Source organism: Aulonocara sp. 'chitande type north' Nkhata Bay, linkage group LG19, assembly GCF_057382095.1.
Source record: "Aulonocara sp. 'chitande type north' Nkhata Bay isolate Kocher_YH1m ecotype deep benthic linkage group LG19, A_spYH_male_GT1.1, whole genome shotgun sequence".
NCBI lineage: Eukaryota > Metazoa > Chordata > Actinopteri > Cichliformes > Cichlidae > Aulonocara > Aulonocara sp. 'chitande type north' Nkhata Bay.
The window spans coordinates 21139819-21157933 of record NC_141362.1 but is presented as its reverse complement, the minus strand read 5'-3'; the positions used below and the strand labels follow the sequence as shown (position 1 = coordinate 21157933).

The 18115-nt window shown below is 41.2% G+C and overlaps 1 protein-coding gene across 1 annotated transcript; it reads left to right on the top strand.

Moving 5' to 3' along the window:
* The first annotated feature begins 7623 nt into the window (after positions 1-7623).
* On the top strand, positions 7624-18000 carry gyg1a (glycogenin 1a). Its single transcript, XM_086274123.1, has 7 exons — positions 7624-7780; positions 10531-10666; positions 10750-10924; positions 11080-11242; positions 12494-12620; positions 14266-14500; positions 15774-18000. The coding sequence occupies exons 1-7, from the start codon at positions 7639-7641 to the stop codon at positions 15942-15944; spliced, it is 1149 nt and encodes a 382-aa protein (XP_086130249.1). The 5' UTR covers positions 7624-7638; the 3' UTR covers positions 15945-18000.
* The last annotated feature ends 115 nt before the right edge of the window (positions 18001-18115 follow it).

Sequence of the window (18115 nt, the reverse complement as noted above, 5' to 3'; positions counted from 1 at the left end):
CACAGCCTGCAGTTTGACAATAGAAATATTACTTTTTTTTTTTACCCTGACTTCTCTGTTAGAGCTGACGTTTGCTTAGTGATAGATAAGCATGCTTAAATTACCTGAATAAAATTGAATACCAGTCTCAATTCACAAGACTTTAAATGTAGCATGAAGCACAAAGAAAGGACGCATGGGCAAACAGTTAGCTTGGCTTTATGCAGGCACAGTTGCCCAGCATTTCAGCTCATCCTAGTACAGAGATAATGTGGCGCACACCTTGCAAAACCATGACTTGTTGCTTTTATACTTTGGACTTTTCATCTTCAGTTTATTGATCAGATTAGAGTGATATCAAGTACTTTTAATAACTTGGAAGCTCTGTTTTATTTTATCTTTCACACATTGCTGGCTGGCCTTTTTTTTAGCAGCTATGCCTAAACTATGACTGCTACCATTGTGGCTCACATCACTAAAAATAAACATTTAACTTTTTAATGCTTTGGTTAATAAGCAGCCATTAGTTGTAGGATAGTATATAATTTTTAGTTATCCATCCATCTTCATCCGCTTTATCCAAGGCCGGGTCGTGGGGGCAGCAGCCTAAGCAAAGAGGCCCAGACCTCCCTCTCCCCAGCCACCTCCCCCAGCCTATCCGGGGGAACACCAAGGCGTTCCCAGGCCAGCCGAGAGATATAATCTCTCCAGCGTGTCCTGGGTCTGCCCCGGGGCCTCCTCCCGGTAGGACATGCCTGGAACACCTCACCCAGGAGGCGCCCAGGGGGCATCCTTGTCAGATGCCCGAACCACCTCAGCGTCCCCTTCTTAAAGATGGGGACCACCACCCCGGTCTGCCAGTCCACGGGTACTGCCCCTGATCTCCACGCAACATTGCAGAGGCGTGTCAACCAGAAGAGCCCAACATCACTCTCATCAGCCTTCAGGAACTCGGGGTGGACCTCATCAACACCAGGGGCTCTGCCACCAAGGAATTGTTTAACTGCCTCAGTGACCTCGCCCCCGGAAATTGGCGGGACATTCCCCTCATCCCCAGACTCTGCTTCCTCCTCGGAAGATGTGTCAGTGGGACTAAGGAGGTCCTCGAAGTATTCCTTCCACCGCCTGACAATTTTCTCAGTCGAAGTCAGCAGCGCTCCGCCAGCACTATACACAGTGCAGGTAGAGCACCGCTTTCCCCTCCTGAGACGCCTGACGGTTTGCCAGAATCTCTTCGAGGCAGTCCGAAAGTCTTTTTCCATGGTCTCTCCGAACTCCTCCCACACCCGAGTTTTTGCTTCAGCCACTGCCCGAGCCGCATTCCGCTTGGCCTGTCGATACCTGTTGGCTGCCTCCGGAGTCCCACAGGCTAACCAAGCCCGATAGGACTCCTTCTTCAGCCTGGTGTCTCCCTTCACCTCTGGTGTCCACCATTTGGTTCGGGGATTACCACCACGGCAGGCACCAACCACCTTGCGGCCACAGCTCAATGCAGCAGCTTCGGCAATGGAGACGCTGAACATGGTCCATTCGGACTCAATGTCCCCAGTCTCCCTCGGAATGCTGTTGAAGCTCTGCCGGAGGTGTGCGTTGAAGATCTCGCGGACTGGGGCCTCTGCTAGACGTTCCCAGCACACCCTCACTACGCGTTTAGGTGCATCAGGTCTGTCCAGCGTCCTCCCCCGCCACCTGATCCAACTCACCACCAGGTGGTGATCAGTTGACAGCTCAGCCCCTCTCTTTACCCGAGTGTCCAGAACATATGGTCGCAGGTCTGGTGATACGATTACAAAATCGATCATCGACCTATGGCCTAGAGCGTCCTGGTGCCACGTGCATTTATGGACACTCTTATGTTTGAACAAGGTGTTCGTTATGGCCAAACTGTGATTAGCACAGAAGTCCAATAACAAAACACCACTCGGGTTCAGATCAGAGAGGCCGTTCCTCCCAATCACGTCTCCAGGTCTCGCTGTCGTTACCCACGTGAGCATTGAGGTCTCCCAGCAGGACAACAGAGTCTCCAGGTGGAGCACCTTCCAGCACCGAACTGCCACTCGGCGCATAAGCGCAGATGACAGTCAGGACCCGTTCCCCGACCCTAAGGCGCCGGGAAAAACCCCAACGTACCGGCAGCAAGCCGAGGGGATAATAGAATACCCACCACCGCCCACCGCCTCTCACCAGGGGCAACTCCAGACTGAGACAGAGTCCAACCCCTCTCCAGGAGACTGGTTCCAGAGCCCAAGCCATGCGTAGAGGTGAGCCCGACTATATCTAGCCGGTTTCTCTCAACCTCATGCACTAACTCAGGCTCCTTCCCCACCAGAGAGGTGACATTCCATGTCCCTATTGCCAGTCTTGGCAGCCGGGGGTCATTCCGCCAGGGCCTCCGCTCCTGGCCGCCACCCGGCACACAATGCACCCGACCCCTATGGCGCTTCCTGCGGGAGGATGGGCCCATGTCTCCTCTTCGGGCTGTGCCTGGCCGGGCCCCATGGACTAAGGCCCGGCCACCAGACGCTCGCCCTCGGGCACCCTCCCCGGGCCTGGCTCCAGGGCGGGGCCCCGGTAACCCTATCCCGGGCAAGGTAAACTGTTCCCTCGATGTTCTTTTCATTAGGGTCTTCTGAATCGCTCTTTGTCTGGTCCCTCACCCAGGACCAATTTGCCATGGGAGACCCTACCAGGGGGCAAAAGCCCCCAGACAACATAGCCCCTGGGATCCCTGGGACACACAAACCCCTCTACCACAATAAGGTAGCGATTCAAGGAGGAGATAAACATTAAATTTAGTCACATTGAAACAGCTGCACAAATCAGCATATTTATTACCAAAGGCTATTTTACAAAGCCACCAAGCATGAAGCCACACAATGAACTGAATTGTAACACATGTTTAAAAAGAAAAGAATGTGAAACATGTGTGCCTAATGTTGACTATATTTTGCATTTGCAGCTGTTTTTTAAGGAGGCAGGATCACATTTAGCATTTAAGTTAGACATGTTTAAAACATGAGGCTCGCACAGCTTGCTTCATTGCCACACAATGCCTTGTAACCTGAGGCACGGAGCCAACTGCATCACCTAGATTAAAATGGTCCACGTCACAACAACACTGCTACCTCCTCCTCATTCCAACTTTATTCCACTTTTATCGTTATCTATATCTTTTTAGATCTCTGCTTTCTTTTTTATATATTAATAAATTGCTGCAGAATTTGTGAAATTTAACCTGCTATAGTCCAGTCAATGTTTTTTCATCCCGAGACACTGTGTAAAAATGACATATAAAAAAGAATGAAATAATTTGCAAAATACATTACATTAAAACTGAGAAAATTAATTGTCTTGTCAAAGGACATTTCAAAAAAGTTGGGACAGGTGTTTATCGTGCTACCAACACTGTAAGCGTTCTGAAAGCCAAATCTTCCCACTGTTACTTGCTTCATGATTTCAGCTGGGCTCAGTTTTTTCTGTTTTTCTGAGCTTACCCCATATTTCCACTGGTTTATCAGTCTGGACTATACATGTAGGCCAGTTTAGCACCCTGACTCTCACTGGGTGAGAAAATGATTGTCTGACCAAGATAACTGGATAACAGCAAATGTTGCTCCAAATATCATTCAGGATTAATCGTGTCTTTAACCTCAAGAAGCACCAATATTTAGTCAGAGGTCAAACGACCCAGCTCAGTGAAGTCTGCACTGATTCTGGATCACTTTTGATTTAGCCCCGAACTGTTTTCACTGACAAAGGATTCGGATCCCTTGCAGTGACGTCCACAACTTATACAGGGAACTGTTTTAAGATTCTCAAACAGTGAGACTCGAACAGTCTTAATGATCATGTTCAACTAGGTGCTTTTTTAGCTTTACAAAAGTTTTCAGTCACTTGCAAATTTTTAAAAACATGTTCCTCGCTTCACATTTCAAATGAGCCTAGTGTTGGAGATAATTGCACTTCTTTAACAGTAAAATTCACTTGAGACTACTACTTGAGAATGTTGTCGCATATTGTAATTATAATGTGAGAAAAGACCAAAAATAATGAGCTTACTCCCAGTCCCATGCAGGCTGAAGGGCTTAAGATCCTGAGCAAAGCCAGAGTTGAAAATCAGCTTGCTGAGGGTCAGTTCTGTACTCCTTTCTTCCGTGTTCTCCTTTCCACACCACTTTTTTTCACCCTCTGTTTTTTTTATTAACCCTTTTCGTTCTGTCCTTGCAACCTTTTTTTTAAAAAACTTTCCTTCTCTCCTTTTCTCTTTGTTTACCTCTGAGCTTGTTCTTCTACCATTTCTCCCATCGTATCAGTCAAAAAGACTTATACGGTGTCATAATCAGGCAGAACAAAGACAAGTTTGTACAAATCTTCCCTTCTTGACTAAGATGAACTAAATGCATTTTTATCTCTGATCACTAAGATACAGTATTTACTCCCTGCATCCACACAGACCAAGGAGTCCATCATTCTGTTTCCCCTTTGAGTCTTTTCTTCCTCTGACACTTGATCGGCCTGTTTTCACTCGGTGACTCTGATGTGCTCTCCGGTTACTCTCAGGTAAGCACTCCTCTGTCAGCTGCTGACGTATGAGCTGCTGTATTGGTTTAGTTGGTAGTGTAAAAGTGTACCAGCCATCAAAGACTTTCTCAAGGGCCTCCTGCATTATTCACTTTATCTAAAAGCACATACACAAAAAGGTGAACCAAGTAAAAGCCACACAGATATACAAAAGTACACAGAGAGACTCAAATAGCTTGGAGTTATAATACAGGGTACATTTAAAATTCAAATTATTTGCATTATTTGAGCATGCGGCTTATAGGCTGCTTTTACTTTAGCAGCTGTTATTGTTTTGCTAATGATATTAAGAGCTACGTGTGTATTATTACTTGATTTTAAGGCCCCAAATTCTTAAAGATCATCAAACTTTCATTTGTTACACAGAATGCAGGCATGACAACATCCAATAAAAATCCAGATTTTTTGCTCATCAGAATACTAAAAGATTCAAATCTCACTTTTTGTAGACTTAGTCTAATCATTTGTCATCATTTTCTTTTAAATAGTTGCCAATCTATCACATGTTAATGTGTATATCAAACAAGTTCAGTCCCTTTGGCCAAATTTTGAAAATGTCCCTTCAGTAATTAGTGCATTGGCAGTCAACATTCTGCACTCTTACATGTTTGGACTATTAGCTCATAAGGGTTAATGTAACTAACTTTTATGTGTTGCTGTGAAAGTATCACTAATGAGACAGCTTACTGACTTGTGTGACTATTATATGACATATTAGAGCAACCATTCTCCCCATAATTGTCTCTTGTACACAGAAACAGTTTTTTAATTAAAGTGGGGCAAAACACATACTGATCAAAGCTTGAAATAGTTATTTAAGTGGATATTTTCTAAATGGTCTGTTCACTGCTACTGGTGCTTGAACTGAAGCCCAGCATGAAAACAGAATCAAGTGAAACACACAGCGTATTTCATGCTTAGAACAATATTTTAAGCCTCCTATCAGTTTCATTCGAATGCATTTTGTACCTGACTAGGATAATGTCCTGGGGGTCACTGACCCACACTTGTTTTAAGGCTTTGGCTCATGTTACAGCTCATGTGCTTAGTTGTGGGTCAACAACCCTCAGGACCACCTCTAAAGGGCCAACTGCACTAATGCCTGAGACTCTGCATCAGCTGTTTTTAGAAATGAAGAAGCCTCTTAGAAGGTGAAAGGGAGGTGGACGGTCTTCATCAGCCAAAAAATCTGTCCAGCTGTCTTTTTTTCAAGCACTCAAGAATAAAGGAAATTTAGAAAAACACCCAAACGCCAGTACAAAGAAGAGACAGTTACTTATGTTTATTGAATGTATTGCAGACATGTATTGCATCAAAACAGACAGAAACTTTACTTTGTTCATTTTACAGTAGTAGCGCCATTAAAGGTGTGCGTTTGAGCCTTTCATGCTTTGTTCCATTGTAATGAGGATGTGTTACCACGGTGAGGCAGTGCTGCTTCAGTCTTAATGATCTGACATCTGACACTCAACTACTTAGCAGCTGAAGTACAAAGGATCTCCCTGTTTTTGTTGGAAAGATGGACAAATATAGCGAAGGTCATTTCTGACACTCTAAGGCTTATTAGGCCTCGAACAAAATCTGGATTGTAGTCAGGACTGTAAGGAAAATTAAAGTTTAGCCTAAATTAGGTTGTGTTACTACCCTGTGTCCTTGAATTATATAAATCACCAGATCATTTTCCTGCAAAGGTAAGATTACTGCAGATATTCTTTCCTGTAAAAGCTGTGTGTTGGAAACTATTATCACCAAAATGTACTTAAGAGTCAATTTGTTCAATCAGGCATGATTAGCCCTGACAATATTGGAGTATGTATATATATATATATATATATATATATATATATATATATATATATATATATATATATATATATATATATATATATATATATATATATATATATATAAACTTAATGAATGTTACTCTATTAAGGTATGAAATGTAATGAAATGTTGCTCATTTGAGTGTAGTCTTAAGCATGTCATACTCAAGGGTAGAATTCCAGCAAAACAAATGTCTGTCTGCATTACTGAAGTGGAGAACATATTTATATACTTATTTAAAAGCAACAAAAGAAATGTGTAGTGGTATAATTATTGCATATTATAATGCATATATAGGTGAATACTCTTATAACACACAAAATACATAATTTCCCACAAAATTCGTAAAATTAATGCATGCTTAAATTCACAGCCATCTACGTTTTAGGCTGCAGAACAAAATACCTAAAACAAACAAACAAACAAACAAACAAACAAACAAACAAACAAACAAACAAACAAACAAACAAACAAACAAACAAACAAACAAACAAACAAACAAAAAAAAACTCTGTTACTTCCTGATTTCAGCAGAAGTTTTGTCTCTGAGAATTTCGGCAGAAATAACTCTGCCCTTCGACTAAAGCCAGTTCCCATTTATAACCTCAGCAGGGGAGTATAATGGTGTCATTATGTCAAAGTGAAAGTGGTGCTCTTCCATGGACATCACCCGAAGGACTGCAGCGTCATCGTTTCCATGACAACGGACGCTAAATTTTCCTTTAGGATGACGTATGGGAATACTTATGATGTTTGGGACTTACACTTTCACCTTTGCATATTAATGTCAGACTGTAAACTTTATATAGTTTGCCCCATTTAATTTGATTTTTTTTAAATGAATTCTCTAATTTCATTTTTATTTTAAACATATGAAAAAACGTAACTCAACATCGGGAAAAATCAGCGTGCTGTATTCGTACTTTAGCTAATAACGCATTTCCGTTTAATTATTATTATATTAATAGTTCATACATTTTTTTATTTTTTACAAAAAATAAATAAAATATGACCCTTATAATGACCTAAACAACAGAATACTGTTAAGTACACACTAATCTAGTCTTTATTAATCTGTTAATTTGTAATCTATTTTTATACTAATGGCGCTGTGCTTTTACCCATCCTTAATAACCTAACTGATTTAAATTTTTTTTAAAAGATGGCTTTTGTCTGTGATGAAGACCATCACAAATAAAGTTTTACGGAAAGAGACAAACGTAGGGGGCCGTGTCGGCTGTCAGTGGTCACATGACCCGGAAAATGTGGGGCTTAATTCCTGTGTTGGACTGCTCCCAGCTGCTGCGCTTCTGCCCTTCGCAGTGCAAGCCCTTCGTCTTCCCCATCACGACCCCCGACCCTTGGGTAGACCCTCCTAAGCACACCATGTCGGGTAAGGGACTGGCCGACTCTCTCAGACGTTACACTGACATCGGAACCCGGTCGCACCGCATCGGACCGGTCCGGAGCTGAGCTGCACGAACTGCATGCATCCTCCGAAATATCAACGCGTACTTGTCAAACTCTGGGGCTTTAGAGTGGCTGCAGCACCCGCTCCCACGCTCATGTGGTGCACAGAAGTTGCGATTTAGTGGTTTAAATGGTTGTGTAGTCATAGAGTTGCTTTGATGAGTTTCTGCAGAGGTTTGGACCAAAGTAAAGCTGGCGATGGTGAAAAGCAGCACATCCGGTCACAAGCTTCAAAATCGGAGTAGTTTTAAGCGATTAGAAAGGTACAAACGTACAAACAACTACGGATCTAACAAACCGTTGTTGTTGTTGTTGTTTTTTTAATTCACCTTTATTTCAGGCAACATTAGTCCATATATAAAAAAAAAAAACCAACCCAAAAACTTCAAGCAGACGAAACTATCACAAAATATGCAGACACTTGTTACAATGTTTAGAAAAGCGGGAGGTGTACCTTGTGTCACCACGTGTTATAACAGTCAAAGCTCTTACTGTTGAATTTATTGACTCATTCAAACGCCACATAAATTTGTACATATGCCTCAGTAAGGCATGAAAAGGATTCTTAAAAAGATGAGACACCTGCAGTTTTTTCATTATTGCTTTACTGTAATTTTAAAGTCATTTAAAAACAATCGGTCTTCAAAGTTATGCTACTTTATATATACAAGCAGCATAAATATAAGGATATTGAATACTGAGACGTGAGGTGCTTAGACCAAAATATAGCCTTAAATACAATTACTACTGTAGTTGCTCCCTATCAGCTAACATTTTTAGTCTTACATGGATGTTTATTAGTGTTAATTAGTATGCCCATAGCTGATAAGTACATCTGGATTTCACAGGGTGGGCATGTGGGAATTCCCTGTGTTACCTCACCCACAGTCATGATTTCATCATACAAACTGTAGTGAGTTGGATGAGCCTAGGACCAAGACTGAAAGCCAGCTGGTGGCATATTTACAGTACACAAATGTGAGTGGTTTTGGTATTTTATTTTTCACCAAAAGTTTGTACAACTACTTGTAGAGAAGCATGAGGCTGTATCCATGCAGTGATTAGTCTATAGCCAGAAAACTGAACAAGTTTTGATCTGCAAATCTGCTTTTTGCATTTTTAGATATATTTTTTTCTTTTTCAGTAAAAATCAGTGTGCACAGCAAAATGTAATACTTGTTTAGAAGCCGTGTAAACCTTTTCAGTCTGTTTTTGATTGTTTTGTGGCTTGCCCTCCCCTCTACTCAAACAGGTAACAATTTTCTCTAGACTTTATCCCTCAGCGTCTTACGTGTGCTTTTATTTTTTTAGAAATACATTGTTAACTTCCTGTTTTTGTTCAGTAAACTCTCAATGTGGACGTGCGCTGCTGTATGTAGGCTTGAAGTTGTCCCCTCCCCCTTCCTGTCAGTACACTAAAACATCTTTAGTGTCTCTCTGTGTGTTACTGTGAAAGTCTTAATGTGGCTAACGATTTAATATGGACCATATAGTTATATAATTACTATTATAATGTGTGTACAACACTGTAACACTAACAGTTACATATGTATGCAATTGTCTGCTTCCAGTACAGGTTACTCATGAAACAAGCAACTGCAACACAAAGGTTTGGGATCACGTGTTCTTTAAAAGAAAGCCATACTTGTTTTCATCTAATATAATCATTGCACATTGATTGCAACAGTTCTGATTAGTTTATATCAAATAAAGACAAATGTGATTTTCGTAAACAAAGGAGGCTTTTGAGCAGACTTCACATTTTGAACTGGGTAATCACCATTCTTCACATCATACCTAGAGGTCACGAGGCTTCATGTAGCCACGTTTAACCCTGTGAGAATGCAACACATGCTTCCTGTACTGCCCTGTAGGTGAGAGAAGCCTTTCTTGTACGCTGAAACAGTCCGCTTAGAATTCCTTGAATAAGATCTTAGCAACTGTACAACACAGCCACGTGGGTCAGGTTTCCCAGAAGCCCCCCGACAGCTCATACGTTCAGCTTGATAAATGCTCTCAGCTGGCTCCAGGCCTGCTTTCACTCAACATTGCTTGCCCCCTGTGGTTGCTAATTTATGCTCTAGGGACTCATCATACGCTGACCTTTGCATAACTGGTTTTAGGATGAATAAAATTCGATAAAATGAATTGTATTGATGCAGGAGATTACCGTAATTGCAGAAGGGGATCATGAGGCTTCAATTGATGTCTGCTTTAGAGGAAAAGTGGAAGCGGGGCCACGGGTTTAGTTGGTTTTACTCAAAATTAGTAATACTGCTTCTATTAGCAGTAATACTTTTTATATACATTTATGTAAATGTTGTGGTGAAAAGGGCAGCTTTTTAAGGCCTTCACTAAAAAAGAAAACAGAATCTTAAGAAACTAAAGAAAATAAAACGAAATCAAATGCAGTCTTCAAGGATAATTCACCTCTTACTTAATTTAATACAGAGTTGAATGAAAAGACCTGTGGGACCTGCTGTTGACATAATAAAATGCACTTTTTCCTGTCTTTTTGCAGAAAGATGGTATTGAAGACATTCATATTTAAAGTTGTCGGAATGTATAAAGGTTTTTAGCCTGTGACTGAAAGACACATGAAGTTATGGCAGTAATGTTATGATGCATTATTCTTCTGGCTCAGTGTGTGAATGTGTGTGTTTCCGCAAACAGACCAAGCTTTTGTGACACTGGCCACAAATGACAGCTATGCAAAGGGAGCGATGGTCCTCGGCCAGTCGTTACGAAGCCACAACACAACCAGGAAGCTGGTCGCTCTCGTGGGGCCACATGTTGCAGAACCTTGCAGGTAACAGCATCAGCTGTTTAGCCATTACCGGAGGATAAGAGGTGACATACATGCTGATGTAAATCATACCGTCTGCTCTATAGAGATGTGCTGCGCTCCATTTTTGATGAGGTGCATATGGTGGACGTGATGGATTCAGGCGATTCAGCTCATCTGGCCTTGATGAAGCGTCCGGACCTGGGGGTGACGTTCACCAAACTGCACTGCTGGACGCTCACGCAGTACAGCAAGTGTGTGTTCATGGATGCTGACACACTGGTGAGAAAGAGATCTGTTAACAGCACAAAAACCACACAGCACTGGCTCTTTTTTGTAGCAATGTAAAGACACAGTGGACATCTAAAATACTTTCCTTGTCGAACCTCTCCCGTTTTTATAAATGATTCTTAATACGTCTATATTTATGCATTCAGGTGCTGTCCAACATAGATGAACTCTTTGAGAGAGAGGAGTTATCTGCTGCTCCAGATCCTGGTTGGCCAGATTGTTTCAACTCTGGGGTATTTGTCTTCAGACCATCCAATGAGACCCACGAGAAGCTCATCACATTCTGTGGTGAAAATGGCAGCTTTGATGGCAAGTGAATCTGTGTAAATACATCCAAACATAATATCGTCTACAGTGAAAAGTAAGGGCCAGCTGTGGTCCTTCTTGTCTTATCGTGCTTAAACTCTAACAGCTAAACTGCAGATAAAAAGTTTACAATTTCCATTATTTAACCTGCTCATCTGCAAATTATAACAACAGTAAAGGTGACGAGAGCTATTTCCTCATTGCTGTAGTTATATGCTCATCAAGCAAAAGGAAGCCATTCCTGAAGTAAATCTCTGGGAATCATGAATATCTGTATAAATCACTGCTGCAATATATCGAGTAGCTGTTAACAACTTATATGGTTGAGATCACTGTTCCTGGCACCATGATGGAGAAAAATATTTATATTTTTCAGTGAAAAGTGGTTTCCAAATGTCTCCTTAGTGGCCTTGTAGGCAGCCTTTTGTGGGAATGGCTGGTGGTATTTAGTGTGAACACTAAACACTCTCACCTCTCGAAAGTAATAGGAACTCAGACTTATCTGTCTGCAGAATGACTCGTTGCAGAGGGTTTCTTTGAATAAACAAGTTTGAGTATCTGAATAAACTGTTTGCGTACACTGTCCACTATTTGGACAGTGTATGAACGTGATGGAAAATGGCACCAGAATAAGTGTTTTCAGCATAGTTTAAGTTCGAAGAGATTTTTGTTAACCTTTTTACTTTTATTTTACTATGTCGTTTCAGGAAGTCCCATATCAAAATCAATGATTTAGCTAAGGTAGCAACCAAAGCAATTCCCAAATCAATTAAAAACAAAAAGAAATCAAGTGGACGAAAGATCAAAGCTACTTCTATGATCAGAATTGATTCTGTGACTCAGTAAATAGCTAAATCATAGAAATCTAAAAAAGCTTTTGCCATATGTTGTTACTCATTGTATCTTCCCACAGCGTTGTCAGCACACCCTTTCAGCTTCTATTTTTACATGTCAGATAGGACACAGCCTGTGGGAATGTACAGAATGCAATGGTGGTGGGTATTCTTGTATCTACCATAGTGTGTGTGTGTGTGTGTGTGTGTGTGTGTGTGTGTGTGTGTGTGTGTGTGTGTGTGTGTGTGTGTGTGTGTGTGTGTGTGTGTGGATTACAGCAGTGAGAGAAGAGCAGTCAGATGAGGTGAAAATGCCAGAAACTGAATAACATCTTTATCCTTTATTAGAAAGACACTAAATTAAAAGCGTTATATCGTGAAGTGTATTTGATAATGCTTGTCTGCTTGTCTTTGCCTTCAGGTGGGGATCAGGGAGTTCTCAACAGTTACTTTAACACCTGGGCGACGGCAGATATTTCCAAACACCTCCCCTTTATCTACAACCTCAGCAGCATTGCCATCTACTCCTACCTACCGGCTTTCAAACAGTTAGTATGCAAGCACATGCGCACAGTTTCTCTTTGAAAACTGCAGAAACTAGTAGATGTGAACATGTGAGGAAATACTCAATGCACTCATTATGTGGTTAAGGTGACATAAAACTTCATCAAGGTCAGTTCAAAGGTCTTGTGTTTGTGTGTGTGTCAGTGGTTGGGGGTTAAATTACAAGAAGCCACTGAAACAGATCGCTAGTTTTACCAAAACCTGGCTCGAATAAGAGGAACTAGAGCAGCTATATATGCCGTTTTATTTAAATCGGAACCGTATGTGTCCTTTTGGAGGAGATCGGTGGATGTAGTGTGTCGTCATGATTCATATCTTTGGATTTACAAATGTAATTGCTGTTTAGTAGAGTTTTATAGGAATGTGGCAAGAAACCGTTGCAGGATGTGTGTCATGCAGCTTTTTAAGTACACACTTTAGAATCCATTGGTCATTCTTTGATCAGCAGTCACATCATCAATAAACATCTAGTTCTATTAGCAGCCATAGATGTCCTAACACGACATAACTCCATCATGCTGGTTTGAATCTTGGGGTAAACCCTCTCATTGCTTGATATTTCTCCTGTTTTCATCCAAGTCAATTTTTTTCTCCTCTTCTAGAGTTTCCACTATCAGGAGGTCTGATTACAATAATGTTTTTTCACTTTTTAGGTCCCTGTTGAGAGTTTACATGAACAGCTAACTGTCAGTCTGTTGCTTAATGACTTTTAAACTTGTGAAAATAATTAGGGACTTTTTTCTCTTGAATTTAAGAAAAGTGAATTAAGAGCACCCTTAAGTCACTTCTTCATTGCGTCATTTCAAAACCACTGTTGAAGCAATACACAGAAGCAAAGCTGTGTTCATGTCCAAATAGTTAGAAAGAAAGAAAGAAAGAAAGAAAGAAAGAAAGAAAGAAAGAAAGAAAGAAAGAGAAAGAAATGGAGGTTGTCTCAAACTGGTTTGCAGTATGACTAAACTGGATCATTCCCACTTTTAAAAAATCCTACTGGAGTTCACAAATTCTCTGGACAAAAGTACAGTGATAATTTTAATTCAGCCCTTCAAAATAAATGTCTTCTTCTTGTCCCCCTTCTTTGTCAGCAAAGCCACAGTTTCTATGTTCACCACATCTTATCCCTAGCATCCTCTTCTCCCACACCAATTCTCTGCATGTCCTCCTTCACTATATCCATTAACTCCTTTTTAGATTTTCCTCTTTACCTCCTGCATTGCAGCTCCATATCCATCATCCTTTGTCCAGTATAGCCACTATCCCTCATCTGCACATGCCTCTCTAATTTCGAGCTGTTCCTCTGATGTACTCATCTGTAATCTTGTGCATTCTGGTCATTTCCAGAATTGACAGGAAATAATCTCATGCTGTAAACTGTAGTTTGTGTGTTGCAAATTTGGTGCAACATTCTAATTTGGACATAGGTGTGAATGTGAGTGTCAACGGTTGTCTGTCTCTCTGTGTTAGACTACTGATCTCTCACAACACTCCATCCCAACTGGGATAGTCTCCAGCACTCCCAAGAATAAGTGGAAGAGAATGGATGGATGGATGAAGTGTTTAGAGCCCTCTCACTGCATGTTTCTCTCGCTCTCCTTTCCCCCTCTCACGGTCTTCTGTTTGTTTGCACAGGTACGGCCAAGGTGCAAAGGTGGTGCACTTCCTGGGCAAAGTGAAACCGTGGAACTACTCCTACGATGCTCAGAGTGGCGAGGTCAAAGGTCAGTCCTCACTTGACCCCTGCGTGCTGCACCCTGACTATCTGCTGATGTGGTGGCAGGTGTACACCAAATCTGTGCTGCCTTTACTGCAGAAGGCCTACGGAGACACTCCCTTCCTCAGCGGCTTTATAGAGCAGAGCGATGAGGTATGTTAACGGTTTGTGGGTCTCGGGTGTGGCTGGTGGGAATGTGATGAAACATTAATGACTATGAATGTATGTGATTTTAGGTGTTGTAGCATGTTGCATAATCAGCATTTCCTGACTGTTTCAAAACTTCTAATTGCATAGCAACTCTTCTTTATATTGTACATATCTTTTAAGTGTGAAATTCCGTCATGTTGAGCAATTACCAAATCTTTAAATTGTTTCAATTTCTTGTAAAGCTGCATTTAAAATGCTAGGTTTAGTCATAATAGTGATAGTAAATAAGAGCTGATTGGTTCCACATTCCTCAGCACCAGACGATGTCTGTCGCTAGTGTCATTCCTCTCAGCAGTGCCACAACTGCATGAATAGCTTACTGTCATCAGTGAGCCGTGCTGGGACCTTCAACTGTTTAACACAGAATAGCAGGAAGTTGTCGTGCAGTCTGTAAGTCACAGCACTGTAGTGAAATAGCTCTGTCACAAAGGAGCGCTGCCAAAAGCCTGTGGCTTTGCCCAACAGCCTGAAACTGTGCCATGTTGTGTCACACTTACATGTTTATACAGACAAGCAGGAGGAGAAACGTAATTTTCCATTTGCTATGACTAACTTTTTAAGACTATAGTGGTGTAGTTCTTTAGATCTGGACTCGGATCTGTTTTATTTGGCATTTTTATAGAAGACTTTAAATGATGAGTAGAAATTCGACATAATTTTTGATCCAGCTGCATTAATGACAGTATCAAGAAATCTCACTAAAAAAGTGCATGTTTAAAGTTTGATATTTGAAGATTTTTCTCTTCATACTCATAATTGTATATCTATGAGTATGATAGTCTGAAAGGATTATGATGTGTAAAAAAAAAACAAACAAAAAAACTAAATTAAGGGGAATAAACTGATTTGAGACTGTTGTGAATCAGGAAACAACTTCTGGTATTAAAATATTTGTTTAAGTTATAAATTCTACCTGATTCTTCCACCTGATGCAGTTTATTAAGTGCACATCCAGAACTGTTTATTTTTATAGTGTTATGATAAATTATCTCAGAAAATAGTGCTACTCTTATCTCCTGCAAAATGTCTCGTTTATATTTTTACTGTCCTTAAGAAATGCCTGCACGTACCAAACGTGTCTCAAGGCCAGAAAAGAGCAAATTCCTCTGTGCGGTAATTCCAGCGGAGCATGGCCGGGCTTGAGGAAAGCAGTCCTTATAAAGTATTGCTCTAGTTTCACTTGATGATTCATTCATTCACTCTCCATGTCATGCAGGGTAAGCTTCACGAGGATGTAAGAGAGGAGTCGGTGTCCTCTCCTCCTTCTGTGCCTCAGAAGATTTCATCGTCGGAGCGGAAGCAGCGTTGGGAAGCGGGCCAGATCGACTACATGGGTGACGACTCGTTTGCCAACATCGAGGAAAAACTTAACTCTTTCCTAAAGTAGTGGGCGACCGAGGGAGCGTGACGGACACTAGTTGAAGCTCTGTGAGGTTGGGTGGGGGTGGAAGGTGGGAGTGTAAACCACCACTCAGTGAATCACAGGGGCTTGATTGGCAGGTGACTGGATGAATGCTTCTGAGCAAATTTCGGTCTCCACCTCTGCATCCTGTTAGTGTGCAGAGGGTTAAGTGTGACTAAAACAAAATTCCCATGCACTCCACCTTCCACTTTTTTTTCCTCTTAAAGGAAAAATTGGACATTTTAGGATAAATTACTTTCTTGCTGAGAGTTAGGGGAGAAGATTCACATGGTTTTATAGTAAGTGTGAAGCTATAGCAGCAGCTGACCAACTAACTCCCTTAGCACAGAGACTGCAAATAGTCGTTATTATCCCGTTATTAAGTGCTGTGTATATTCTGAGATGTAATTTAGTTGCATTGCTAACGGTACAAAAAATATGTAGAGAGAGATATTTTAAAGAATCCTAGAGATGTGTATTGTCTATCTGGAGTATTACAGTATAGTAGTATAATGGAGTATTTGTTATGTTGAAAAAAACAAAGCTTAATCCAGTATTTTCACTAATCCCTTACATTAGCAATGAAAGACAGAGGTTGTGGACATCAGCTTCACCCCATGCAAACATTTTAAAAGTCTGGGTAGAGACTGAACATGTATTAATTTGTATAAAATATCTTTGGAGATGCTTTTTACAACTGAAATTAAAAAAAAATTAAATTAAATTTTAACTTTCTTTTCCATCCTATTTCCCTGCCCAAGGTTATGTGACCCAATCGCCAAGTGATGTATCGAGGTCAAAAATATTGAGTGGAAGCTGCTAGTCTGTGTCCAAAGTTAACAAAGACTAGCGATTGATTGGAAACTCCCTACAAAAGCAGAAGTGTAAAGAAACAACGGTTCTGTTTTATAACCTGTAACGTATCAATTTTCTTGGCCAAGCACCTTGAGCCACATATATACATAAACGCTGATTTTTATTTTTTCTTTAGCGTTCACAGATGAATTTTATGATGAGAAAATGAACTGCAATCGATGGACCTCCAGGTGCTGGTTGGTCAGTTGTGCTCTGGCTGTTTCTGCAGTTCGAGTCTTCATGCTAAGCGAGGTTATCCAGCTGTGTGGAGCAAATCCTCTCACCAAACTCTTGACAAGAAAGAAAAAAGCTGTAGCTACTTCCTAAAATGTCTGTTCCTTTTAAGTGCACCTGTTGAAAACGGACTCACAGTTCCGAGTCTTCCTGATCTTTGGAAAATCTGAGCAGCTCAGCAGAAATGCAGTCGCTTCAGGATTTTTCCATCTATCCTACTGGCAATAAACCTCTATGTCTAAACCACTTTAAAGCAGATATGCAGACAGTTATTAAAATCCCGCTTTACATGACAGTTCACCTCACTGGAGTGCACAGATGAGCGTTCCTGTCTGTGCCTCTGACACTCACCAGCTCCCTGTGACTTCAGCTTTGTGTTGTCTGGTATCGTATTAGAGCAAGACGTGTTGTGTTGTATTTGCATGGCACAGAGTTAAAACATGGATCAGTAATGAGGTGCTTCCACCCACATCTTGTTAACAGTCAGGTTTGTCTTGTGTTTTCGTGGGATTGAACCACAGCGCACTCGTCAGACATCTGTTACCGTCCATCCGTCTCCTGCATGTACGTCCCTGTCAAACTTGCATCAGTGCGTCTGTGCCATTAACTGGGTTTAACTTCTTTACTTCCTTTCTGTAGTGTAACCAGCTGCCTTATTGCTGTTCACTGTTTACAAAACCTCACTTACTGTAACTGCTGCTAGTGGCACAACAGATTGAACGTTGACTCCATCCCTTGCTGTTGCCAATACCCGCTTTGCTTCAATCCTGCCGAGTGCCCCTCAAAACTGTTACCCACAGCTGTAAAACACTCCTAAAACAAGCTGGCAAGGTTATGGGAGAAGTCCATATGTAGCTTTCTAGGTTGTGAGTTAGTGCACATCTGTCCTGTTTCCCAGCTGTTAGCTGTACATCCCTCTGAAAGCTCAAATAAAAAAAACAAAAAAACCCCACCTTTAATCCACCTCTTGTGTTGTTTAATTTTTACTGTACTTGTTATTGGATGTCGTGCTGCAACTGTGCTATTTGATTTCTGTCAAATGTCAAGGCTGTGGAGAATCAAGTGTA